Source organism: Cicer arietinum, chromosome 1, assembly GCF_000331145.2.
Source record: "Cicer arietinum cultivar CDC Frontier isolate Library 1 chromosome 1, Cicar.CDCFrontier_v2.0, whole genome shotgun sequence".
NCBI classification, from domain to species: Eukaryota; Viridiplantae; Streptophyta; class Magnoliopsida; order Fabales; family Fabaceae; genus Cicer; species Cicer arietinum.
Window position 1 is genome coordinate 44,048,181 of NC_021160.2, and position 13,450 is coordinate 44,061,630.

General features: G+C 31.7%; 1 protein-coding gene across 1 annotated transcript; it reads left to right on the forward strand.

Moving 5' to 3' along the window:
• Nucleotides 1–9,683: 9,683 nt before the first annotated feature.
• LOC101511597 (B-box zinc finger protein 22) lies at nucleotides 9,684–12,988 on the forward strand. The gene is made up of 3 exons (XM_004488933.4): nucleotides 9,684–9,983; nucleotides 11,187–11,609; nucleotides 12,327–12,988. Exons 1-3 carry the CDS (start codon nucleotides 9,801–9,803, stop codon nucleotides 12,594–12,596), a joined length of 876 nt encoding a protein of 291 aa, XP_004488990.1. The 5' UTR covers nucleotides 9,684–9,800; the 3' UTR covers nucleotides 12,597–12,988.
• Nucleotides 12,989–13,450: the final 462 nt, after the last annotated feature.

Genomic DNA, 13,450 nt, shown 5'->3' on the forward strand with positions numbered 1-13,450 from the left:
TATCTTATAATATCTATTATATTATATTAAAGTATCTTAAATTATTTCTTAGGATCAATTTATAATCATAGAGATATCTTAGAATATCTCTCATTATTATTATGATTTATTCTTTATTTAGGGTTGAGTCTATGTTTCTCTATAAATAGAGAATAGTATTGAGTCTTTTGTAATCAAATCAGCATTAAGCTATTATCAATAATATTTAAACCCTTATTATTTTCTCTCCTCCTTTTCCCTAAAATCCTACAACTTCAACATGGTATCAGAGCCTATTTCGATCCTCCTTGAAGATCTTGTCCCTATTCCGTTGCCGAGTTCCCAATAGTTAGGAATATAATCATAGTTTCTCTTTTCCAACATTCCGACACTTTTAACTCGTTTTCCATTCAATTCGCTACTGACGCCGCTGCCACTATTTTTGGTAAATTTTCCTGCGAATAGCAGTCATCTCCAGATCAGATCATGCCTGAAAGCGCGTCGCCAAAAGTCATCACACGCGCTTTCACGCGCTGCTAATCTCTCATGCGAGTAGATCTGATGTCGTCGCCGTCTACTACCTGTAGTCGCTGCTGCTACTGCTGCCGCTGCCGTCTGCTGCTGCCTGCCGTCTCTACTGGAAAAATTTTCCGAAACAACCATTGTCTCTCCTGTTTTGGATGCATTTTCTCACTCCGTTGATTGATCATGACTTCGTTTCATTAGAGTCGCGTTGCTTCCTCTTTGGTGTTTGTCATGCAATTTAGTTCTTACTAATATTAGTCCTGGACTGTTAGCTTTTGTACCCCCCATTTAAACTTGTACCCCCCAATTTGTTAAAAACTTAGTTTTATCCTTAATAAATTCATTCACGTGAGCGGTAAAAAAAAATTACTCCAAAATCTGACCCCTCGTTGAAATTTTCGGTAAGTAATTTTTTGCAACTAAATTTCTGGTAGTTATATTTATTACCGGAAATTTGGTCAATGAAATTTCCGGTAGTTGTATTTTCAATACCGAAAATTTCAAATTTACGGAAGCTACCGGAAATTTCAAAAATTTTGAAAAATCCGGTAGTTTTTGTTTTTTGAATATTTTTTTTAATTTGTTTGTTATTTTATTTTAATTTTTTTTTTTGAAATAGGGATGAAAAACACACAACCAGTATTTATAGATTTAACTGAAGCATTTACAAATGATCAAATTTTTGAGTCACGAGAAGCTGTCATATCATGGGCAAGAGAGATAGGTCGACAAAATTGAGTAGCAATTATCATTACTCGATCAGACGTAGAGACTGGAAAGAGAGGAAGAAAGTCAAAATTAATTCTTGGTTGTGATAGAGGTGGACAATATAAGTCAAATAAAAATGACACAGGTACTTCAACTAAAAGGTGTGGATGTCCGTTTAAACTTAGATCGAGACCACTGAAAAATGATGAAGGATGGATTATTAGTTTAATCTGTGGACTTCACAACCATGAGTTAGTAGCTACTTTTGAGAATAATGCATTTATGGGACGCTTAACAGAAGAAGATAAGAAACATGTTGACGAGTTGACAAAATATCATGTTGCACCGAGACACATCTTGTCATATTTGAGAGATCAAGATACGGAGAATATGACTAGTATCTAGCAAATTTACAAGCGACGAAGTACATATAGGAAGAATTTGATGAGACTTAGAACTGATATGCAACATTTGTTGAAGTTACTTGAAGCTGAGAAATATACTTGTTGGAGTAGGACTTATGAGGACTCCAACGTTGTGAGGATATGTTTTGGACGCTCCCAGATTCCATAACTTTGCTGAACATGTTCCCTCTTGTATTGATCATGGATAGCACCTACAAAACCAACAAGTATAGGTTACCGTTGTTTGAAATTGTTGGTGTAACTTCAACTGGGTTGACATTTAATGTTGCATTTGCTTATATGGATTCTGAACGTCAAGACAACTTTTGGTGGGCATTGGAGAAGTTAAAAGAGTTGTTTGTTTCAAACACGTCATTTCCTCAGGTGATTGTGACTGACAGAGAACTTGCTTTAATGAATGCAATTAAAGTTGTATTTCCATCTTCAACAAATTTACTTTGCCAACTTCATATTAACAAAAAAGTTGGAGCCAAACGCAAACAGTATATATTAAAGAAAGACATGCAAGAACCCATTCTTGAGTTGTGGAGGAAAATTATTTATTGTTCTGAAGAGAAGGAGTACGAGGAACTTTTGCAAGTATTTGAGCAAGCATGTGTCGATAATATTATTTTCTTTGACTACGTCAGAGACACATGGTTGAATCCTCATAAGGAAAGATTTGTTGAAGCATGGACCAATCGAGTATTGCATCTAGGAAATACTACGACTAATAGGTATGTCATTAAAATTTCACATTTTGTATGATATATGATATATGATTTATGCATGATATATGATCATTACTTCACATTTTGTATTTTTTTTGTTTAAATATTAGGGTTGAGTCTGCTCATTGGTCATTGAAGAGATTTTTGGAACACAGTAAATGAGATTTTTGTAAGGCATGGAATGGTATGAATGACATGTTGAAGTTTCAAATTATTAAGATCAAAGGTTCATTTGAGATAAGTAAAGGTCGCAAAGAGCATATACACAACAATCCATTCTTTGAGAAATTGACTTGGGTGGTATCCAAGAAAGCCTTAGGTGATATTGTTGAAGAATACAAGAGAGTCAGTTATGTCGGTAACGACAAAGATGTGTGTTGTTGTATACTTAGAAAGACTCATGGATTACCTTGTGCATGTGAGTTAGCAGGATACAAGATGAAAGGTGTTCCAATCTCATTAGATGCTGTTCATATACATTGGAGGAAATTAACCTTGAATAGTGATCAAGAGGATAAACAGTTGAAAAATGATTCAGAGTTGGACATTACATCGGAGATGAATATAATTTGGAAAACATGGAAAACACTTAATGTTGCTGGAAGAAGGGCATTAAAGAGCAAGTTGCGTGAAATAGCATATCCGGAGACAATATCAATGTGTGCACCAGTGGATAAAATCAAAACAAAAGGTGGTGTTAAGAAAAAAAAGCAATAAGCCGAAGGGATATGACATATATCGCGACCCATCATACTTTGAGCATGTTGATACTCAAGTCTCCCAGCAAGCATCCAAACAAGTCTCCCATCAGGTTAAAAAATATTTCCACGAGTTTCCTTCTTTAATTCATCCATATATTGAAGACATAGTTAATGTTAAAGCAGATGGAAACTGTGAATATCGTGTTATTGCTGCTTTACTTGGTCATGGTGAAGAATATTGGAGCATTATACGTCGACAGTTGTATACAGAGATTAAGTCCAAACCTGATTTATATGTTGCATTATTCAAGGAACGTTTGCAAGAAGTGACAGAGTCTTTACTTGTAACTGAGTTGGAAAACCAAGCTAACGAGAAGTGGATGACCATTCCTGATATGGGTTACGTGATAGCAACAAAATATAATCTCGTTCTTGTTACATTAGCAAAAACTTTTTGTTTGACTTTTTTCCCATTGAGGGGTGCACATAATGGAGATTTGTCACGTGATCGTGTTATCAGCATTGGTTTTGTTAACGAAAATTATTGGGTTCAAGTTAAATTGAAATCTGCATGTCCGTTACCTCCACTTGCATGACATTGGAAGAAGCATCGTAGCGATGAGTCTACATCATGGGCTATCGCTTATGCAGGACGTCTACAACATTGAGGTTTTTTAGATTTAGAAAATAATTCAGATTATATGTCTTTGGCAGATGATTGACACTCTTGAGTTGTATGTTGTTTTAAATGATATGATTGACACTTTAAATGTTGTATTCTATTTAGATGATTGCCACTTTTAATTTGTATGTTGCTTTAAATGATAGGATTGCCACTTTAAATGTTGTTTGAAATTTAGTCGCGAATAATAACTCTGAATAATAAATAAGTCGCTAATAATAACTCTGAATAATAAATAAGTCGCTAATAATAACTCTGAATAATAAATAAGTCGCTAAAAATAACTCTGAATAATAAATAAGTCGCTAATAATAACTCTGAATAATAAATAAGTCGCTAAAAATAACTCTGAATAATAAATAAGTAGCTAATAATAACTCTGAATAATAAATAAGTCGCTAATAATAACTCTGAATAATAATTAAGTCGCTAAAAATAACTCTGAATAATAAATAAGTCGCTAATAATAACTCTGAATAATAAATAAGTCGCTAATAATAACTCTGAATAATAAATAAGTCGCTAACAATATCTCTGAATAATAATTAAGTCGCTAAAAATAACTCTGAATAATTAATAAGTCACTAATTAATTAAGTCTGAATAATAAATAACTAACTAAATAAGTCTGAATAAGTCGCTAATAAAATAAGTCTCAATAACAAATAACTCGCGAATAATAAAATAGGCTAAATTACATTTGTGGTCCTTTAACTTAATTTCAGGTAACGTTTCAGTCCTTTATCTTTTTTTTTTTCCCGACTTGGTCCTTTATTCCTAAAAATATCAAATAAAGTATGAAAATATGAGTTTATTTGAAGATTTGCGTTACGAATTTGATGAAATTTGTATTATATTGAAGAATATAGTTAATTTTATGAGTTTTGATTGAATTTTTTTTTTGAATTTTTGTATAAAAAAGGATATCATTGTTGAAATTTTAAAACATAAAATATCAAATTGTCACTTAAAATTAAAATAAAGGACCAAGTCGGGAAAAAAAAAAGATAAAGGACTAAAACGTTACCTGAAGTTAAGTTAAAGGACCACAAATGTAATTTAGCCAATAAAATAAGTCTGAATAATACAACTATAATACTACTGATAATCTCCTCCTCTAGAAATGTGTAAAGCTCTCTCTAATAAGACACACATCTGATCTTCAGGACCACCCATATGCAAATCTAAACTCTGTTGTATAAGACCACCAACTGCGTGACACCGTGTACACCTAGTATCGGGACCAACATCATGACTAGGATCAGCATCATGACTATGACCAGCATCAGGACCAGGACCAGGACCAACATCAGCATCATAGCTAGGACCAGCATATGCAGCAACATAAGAGATCATCCGAGGATGAGATATCCTATAATACCACTGGATGTATCCCTCAACACACTCATGTGGATATGCAGCTGGGTGCAATTTAGCTCGAAGTGATCGTACAAAATTCCAGTACATACTCCATTCAACATCGACATCACGTGCAACAAGCATCAGTGGTGTAGGAGGAATGTGTTGAGTATACCCAAACTGTCGTATGCACCTCTCGGGTAAATAGTAATACGGAACCATCGTGAAACACCAACAATTGTATCCTGTAAATAATGACACAGACTGAAATCGTGTCACAACGTTCTCATCGTAATTTGGTGCCTAGATAATATCAGTATCCCTCAAAGCATCTAACTTTGCCCTGTAATATGCAACATTCCCTGATGTTTGTTTTGCAGTCCAACGAAATATCCGTGACATCGAGGAAATATGTTCATCCATATCCCGTTTACAAATATCAGGAAAATGTTCATAAATCCAAGTCTGTAAATAATTGAAATGTAGTAAAATTATTAAGGTGATGAAATAATTAAAAAAATAATGATAAGTATAATAAATATAATAGTACCTGAAATAAAGATAAATATCCTCCAATCTGTTTGGTTGCAGGCAATGTACTATCTCTAAGATAGTCATATAACACAACAAGTGCAGCCGGTCCCCATGCCCATTTACCATAACTATCAAGATCTTGAAACAGAAAGAGATATTTTGCAGATACAAGTGTAAAACTTTTATCAACAAGAATGGTACACCCTACCAAATGAAGTAGATATGCCCTAGCTGCACAATCATATCTTCGTTCATGAAGTTTCTTAAAAAATACCTCTTTCAACCACTCAAAACTATACGAGGCCCCTCTATTGGTCATAGTCTCAGTGACAGCTTCATCATATGCAACTCCCAACAACTCAACAGTAGCAGTAATTGCCAAATCTTCATTGACATTTGTGGGAGGTGTGAAAAACTCTCAAGTACATGGGATGCTCAAAAGACCCCTGACGTCATCAAGAGTAATAGTCATTTAACCGAATGGTAGGTGAAATGAACTAGTCTCTGCGTGTCATCTCTCAGCAAAAACAGATATCATATTACCGTCAATCATATGCAAACTACATCTTCTCAGAGGACGTAATCCAGATATATTAATCCAATGATCTATTTGAGCAGGTAAATGATATCTAATATCAATGAATTTGTCTTGCTTTTTGCCATTCGAAACAACTTTCAAGGCACGTCTATCCTGTTTAATTAAAAATAACACAATTACAAATATATTATAATATGTAATAAAATAAATTATTTACTAACATGTCCATTCCACACATTAATTGCAATATGATGCTCATAATCTTTAAGGACATAAAGATCATAAGGACCTCCAGGAAACATGAGTTTTTCAGGTTGGTGCTGCTGACCATGTTCATCATCAAACTGTTGCTGCTGCTGATCATGTTCATCATCAAACACATGATCTTGCTGGGGGCTGCTCATCCTGTTCTGCGTCAAACATAGGATTTTGCTGGGGCTGCTCATCCTGGGGCGCTTGCCTGTCCTCATTTCTCTTTCTCCTTTTTTCAACAGCAGCTCTCCTATTTGATTGTGTAGGAGGCCGAACTCGCGAATGTTCACCGTCAGTTTTTCCTCCTCTGGTCCTCACTAACAAAATTCATTAAAAAAAATTATATATAAAAAAAAGTTACACAGTAAACAAACCGGAAATTTGAAAAATCCGGTAGTTAAAAATGCATTCCGGAAATTTCAAAAAATGAAATTTCCGGGAAGGCTTCCGGAAATTTCAAATTTCCGGTATTGATTTTGAACTACCGGATTTTTCAATTTTCCGATAAAAACTTTTTTTCAGAAAAACTCACTTTTCCGGATTTTTCAAGTGTGGGGGTACAACTGTTTTGATTTTTTTCTTATTTTGACTTTTACTGATTTTTTAAGGTTATTTTGGGTATTTCACTCAAAAAACATTAAATTGGGAGGTATAAATTTAAATGGGGGTACAAAAGCTAACAGTCTTAGTCCTGAGTAGGGCAATCTTAAGGCCTAGTTTAATATTATTCCAGACTAGGTCAAAGCCATTTTTGTATATATTTGTCCTTCTTAAAATAATATAATATTACAGTAAAACACCAGTCAAACGTTCTTTTACAGTAAAACAAATATGATCAAAACCAAATGTTAACGGTATTCAACTTTTTTCTTATAAGAACACAATTTATTTAACTATTTTTCTATTTTTTGTGTCTCAAAATAAGTTTACTTAGATTTACTTATCCAAACATTGAATGTTCATTTTCAATGTTTAAAAATATCCCTACTTTTGTATCAGTCCACTCCACCAACACAGATCCATGTTTTGAATTAATATTTCCCCCTTCCCTTTATGTCTAAAACCATGTTGTATAATATCTTATGCTACAAAATATCCCATTGATAACCAAAACTCATTTTCATTTCCCCCTCTTTTGCATAAACAGTGGGACCTGGGTTCACGCCCATGAAAATGGTCCAAAACCTTAATTCCCTTTTTCTATAGGAACAAGAAAGCATGACCAAAACCCTTGCTATCTCATTTTGCTTACATAAATGAATACACTTCCCAAAATAAATGGATATATATCCTTAGTCAGTTAGCAATAAATAAATTAAAATACAAAATATGTAGCAATTAAAAGCTAAAATTTATCATCCACAAAATACATAATACAAATGAAGTGTTTCTTCTTCCATCATTAATATTTTCAAATACACACAAATATATGTTCGAATTGACTAATTCAGACGTTTAAAATACAACTCTAAATATATTGATCCAAACAAAATTTTAGAGTTTTTAAAAAAATTAAAGATAAAAAAAGAAATTTTCAATACAAAGCAATCGACAGATAATGAGACCCTTTAAACATATTATTAGAAATTTAATTTCATATGGGTGAGTACAGAGTATACATATATGTAGAAGGAATATGTTGCTGTTTTCTACCGTAAATTAAAAGATAACTTTTTTTTTTTTTCACATATTTCCTCCACCATATTTTGCCATATTGTTGAAGAACTTTAAATGGTGTTTTTTTTGGTAAAACTTTAAATGGTGTTTTAACCATATCCCGACCCAACAAGTGTCCTATGAAATAAACATCAAATAAGTATATAAGATAGCTGCTAATAGAAATAACAATTTAAATAAGGGTCGGTTTCTTATAGATTATAAATAATCTTTTAGCGACAGAAAAAAGTATAAATTATATTGTATTTGTTTGTAGTAATAAAAAAATATTTTAAAAAAAAATCAGCTATACAAAGGCTTATTTTAAATAATGTAGTTTGATTTATTTTAAATAATGTCTATGTAAAATTATTTAGATACATTAGTTATTTATATGTTATTAATTAAATGATACAATTGTTTATACGATTCCTTAAATTAATTTTAGATAACACTTCTGTCATTTATTTATTTTCTTTCTAATTTGATTATTTATTTTATTTTATTGTAAGAATTCAAAAAATATAAAGAGTAAAAATATGAGTTTATTTAAAGATTTGAGTTATAAATTTGATGAAATTTGCATTATATTGAAGATGATAATTAATTTTATGAGTTTTATTTAAAAAATTTGATAGATTTTTGTGAAAAAATGATAACATTGTTAACATTTTAAAATAAAACATAAAAGATCAAGAAGTGTTGTCTGAAATTAAATTAAGGGTCGCATGAACAATTATGTCTAATTAAATTATAAAAATTAATTATTTCTCAAGTTGAAATTAAATTTTTCAAAAGATTTTATTGTAATTTTATAGATATTAATTATTTAACATCATATATCATTTGTGTTATATTTAAAATATGTCGCATAATATTTTTTTAGCTAAAAAATTTAAAAAAAACACTAAAACTATTAGATTTTAAAATAAGAAGAACAATTTTATAAATTGATAAAAATAAAAAGAACAAAACTATAATTAAATTAAAATTTATAAATAGAAAATGATTTTTTGTGTGAATCTATCTAAACAAAATTTCTCTTTCAAAACATATTTTAGATTCTCATTTTTCAAAAAAAAAAAAAATTAACAAATATATGAAAACTTTCAAATATTATTTTTTTATATAAAAATAATTTTTTAAAATAAACAATGACAAACAAACTCCAAACGTCAGTATATATTATTTAGATAAATAATAAATTTGATAAAATCAAAATTATATATACAAAATTACGGAATGTGATTTTTGCAGACTTAACGTGAAAAAAAATGTGACTCAATATATAAATTTATCAGTATCATTGTTAGTAGAAACATGCGCTCGGTATATTAAAAGATAAATCTCAAGAATATCAATTGTACATAAAAAGTACATAGCTAAGCAAAAAGAATTAAAATAAAAAGGAGGATATTTATGTTGTTTAATTTATTTTATTAACAGATATTTTGGTTGTTTTGAAAAATTTAATTATATTTTAGTTACAATGTAGAATGAGCAAAGCCAGCAAAGGTGGTCTCCTATGCCACGACACTACCCAATTACTGCCACGTGTACATCAACTACGTGGACTCAAAATATCCTCCATTTTCCTTTCTTCTTAAACCCTCTTCCTCTTTTTCCTTCTCTCTCAATTTTTTCATTAAAGATTCTACCTTTGGTGTGGGAAAATTGAAACTTGAATTGGGTTTTCATTAAATATTTGAAATTTGGAAAGGAAAGGAAAAGTATGAAGATTCAGTGTAACGTGTGTGAAGCTGCAGAAGCTAAGGTTCTTTGTTGTGCTGATGAAGCTGCTTTGTGTTGTGAATGTGATGAGAAGGTTCATGCTGCTAATAAGCTTGCTGGAAAACATCAGAGAATTCCTCTTTCTACATCTTCTTCTCATATGCCTAAATGTGATATTTGTCAGGTATTTTTGTGGTTTTTTATTTTGGTATAAGGTAGTGTATTAATAGAGATTTTTTCATTGTACACTGTTTGATTTGGTTTTTTTATTGGTATTTTGTTAAATTAATTTGGAGTGAAAAAGTCAAAATTGGGTATGATAAAGTTTTAGTGTTATTATATTATAAGATTGTTGTATATTTACCTTCTTTCATTGTAGCATTTGTTTCTTATTTTCTTATTTTTGGTTTGGTATAAGTTTGTAAATTCATGAAAAAGACAAAATTTGGTATGATCAAGTTTTAGTATTGGACACTGTTAAGATGATTGTATATTTAACTTCTTTGATTATATACTATTTTGCTGATTTTGTGGTCAATTAATTCTAGTTGTAACTTGTTAGCAAACTTATGTCTTAAAGATATTGTCTCAACGATTAGTTTAGATTTTTTTATTTTATTGATTATTGATACTTTACATTTTTTGAATTTGTTATATGAGTTGTTTTTATTGTTTTAGAAAGAGAGCTTTCCTTTATATTTATATTTTGAATTTCAATTGTAATATATTGATGAGATTGTGTGAAGCCTTTATATGATTCTGGAACTAAACTAAAGTTCTTGATAGATTAGGAGCAACTAAAATGTTAGGAATCATGTGTTGATGATCACTAACTGAAAGCTATAGTTTTGTAAGTGTCTGGTATATAAATTGTGAAATTTTATGATTCACACATTAATTTATGAAATTTTTTATGCTAAAGTCTATGTTGTTCAAAACTATTTCCTTGTTGGTGATAACCATAAACTACTTCCTAGCTTTTATGAAAAGTTAGCAAATGAAGAATGCATGAGATATTCATTAATTGTTTTTCTTTATTAACCCTAAATTCTGAAGCCAATTCTTTCCCTTTAATATGGGAGTCTCTTGTGGCCTATGAACCACTTACACAAACACAACACTAAAACTGACACGTTGACACAGAATAATTTGTAAAAATGGAAGTAATTGAATGAAACTGCATGTGCTAGTGCCATGTCGGTGTCGGACATTGAAACGTTCAAATACGGCTTGAAAATGAAGCATCGGTGGTGCGACATAGCTTGTCGTTTTATGCAGTCAAGAACCTTTTTAATTTGTTATTTGTCCTGTTTCAGTTTGAATGATTTATAACTGTGTCATTTGGCATCAACTTGTAATGATTATAAGAGTCTGCTACACCTTGCAGGAAGCATTCGGCTATTTCTTTTGTCTTGAAGATCGAGCCTTACTCTGTCGAAAATGTGATTTAGCAATACACACTGCAAATGCATATGTCTCAGATCATCAAAGGTTTCTTCTCACTGGTGTAAAAGTAGGCCTCGAAACTACCGAGCCCGGTGCTTCCTCAAAGTCGGATTCTGTGGAGAAAGTTTCTGATACTAAATCTTCTTCTGTCTCAAGAAAGATTTCCACAATGCCTCAATCATCGGGTTACAATGAAATTCAAATGCTGCCTACTGAAGCTGCAGGAGCTGGGGAGTTTCCACCAGCCAAAGTCTCTTATGGTGGTGGTTCTACAGATGGAAACATGTCGCAGTGGACAATCGATGAATTTTTCGGCGTAAATGATTTCAGTCAGAGTTATAACTACATGGATGGATCATCAAGAGTATGTTCATAGTTTCTGCAATATACCTTCGTTTTTTTTCCTTTACAGATCATGGATGCATTGTAGCCTGGTATCTTCTGTTCAGAGATTTTATAGATTTCTATCTTTTGATGCTTATCATAGTATTCCTGAATTCGGAATCATCATTTGTCGTGGATTTTCTTTCTTTACTATGGTAACACACCCCTCCTTTCTCTCTCTTTAACACACACTGAAATATTCACGCATCCTCACACACACTGTACATGCCTTAGGTCCGCGAGGTGCCTATGTTCATTGCTTCATAAGGGTGCGTAACACTTGGGAATTTCTTTTTCCGCCCTACACTTCTAATGAACTATCCATGTCTCCAGAAGTAAACTTCCGGACGGAGAAAAACCTGTGTTTTTTTCTAGGAGTATACTTATAAAGTGAATATTGTCCTATTTTCATCGCGAATGTGGAATTGTTAAGAACTAGATCTATATGATTGGTTGATTGAAATGCTTGTGTTTTGTTTCTTTCTTTCCCTTCTTTGTAAGCCCTATACAACAATGGAAAACTTTACCATTGAAAAGTGTAATATTCATTTGACTTTCACTCAAAACAGATTATAAACATTATTTTTTGAACATTATATATTAAAAGTAAAGATTAATAAATCAACATCTTAAAGGTTATGATAAGCTCTATGGTTGTATGCTTATGTGATCTTCTTTTTCTGATGAGCTTGTGCAGGCTGACAGTGGTAAGCTTGATGATTCTGATTCTCCTGTTTTAAGATCCGGTTTAGAGGAAATGGAGGACGGCGACTACTTAGGACGTGTTCCAGATTCATCTTGGACAGTTCCTCAGATCCCTTCACCTCCTACAGCTTCTGGTTTATACTGGCCGAAAAACCCTCGGTATTCGACTGATAACGCTCTCTTTGTTCCTGACATAGAAATTTCTTGCATGCAACACCTTCAAAATAGTAGTAGTTTCTCAAGATCCCGGAAGCATCGATAATTTGGTTCCTCTTATTCCTTCCCTATAACTTATAGGAAATGCTCTTTCATTAAGTTCTCTCTTCTTACAGAGAAATTTAAGTTGATTTTAGCTCAATAGTTATATTCATGAGAGAAATTTAAGTTGATTAGCTCAATATTTATATTCATGATTGTCTCAGTTTCGTCTTAGGAGTAAATTTCTAGCTCCACTTAAGGGAGTGTTGAAGGCTTTTCATTTAAGTTTTGATATTGTAACATCCTCATTTGATTTCTAGAATCCAATGAAGATCCGTCTGTTTGGATATCATAAGAGGTCCTTGTTCAATTTAGTTTGTTGTTTTTATAAGTTTTACTCCTTCCCTAGCTTGTAAAAAGTTTGGTTATAATGAACATTTATTTGCAACACACGAATATTAACACTAGTCACACCATTGACACTAACATGCGGCACTGATAATAGTTTTTATAAAATGAAAGTAATTACATCTTTCAGTGTTGGACCTTAATATATTTTGGACACTAAATGCACTTTCAATCTAAAGTGTCTACTAAATAAAAAGTAACACCTAGTTTATCTTGTTTATTTTATGTTTTAAGACAACAATTTGTTTGCCAAAGCTAATAACAAAAATTGACATACTATTGAAGGAATTCTCAAATGATTTTACAATATTTGTTCTTATAAGTTAATTGTTGGATTCAAATATGAGTGATTAAATTTCATATCGATTATGAATGAGTTAAATGTTGAATATGGAAAAGAGGTGATCTATATATTTAATGTCTTAAAGTTTTGGGTGGAGATGTAGCGTCTAAAATTTCTTGTGGTCTTAGAACGTTTGGTCTATTAATGCTCTCGCGTCCCCAAATCAT

Coding starts and splice junctions, on each gene's coding strand:
- LOC101511597 (XM_004488933.4), top strand. CDS start 9,801: ATGAAGATTCAGTGTAACGTGTGTGAAGCTGCAGAAGCTAAGGTTCTT. Junction 9,984..11,186: donor CTAAATGTGATATTTGTCAG/GTATTTTTGTGG, acceptor TACACCTTGCAG/GAAGCATTCGGCTATTTCTT. Junction 11,610..12,326: donor ACATGGATGGATCATCAAGA/GTATGTTCATAG, acceptor GAGCTTGTGCAG/GCTGACAGTGGTAAGCTTGA.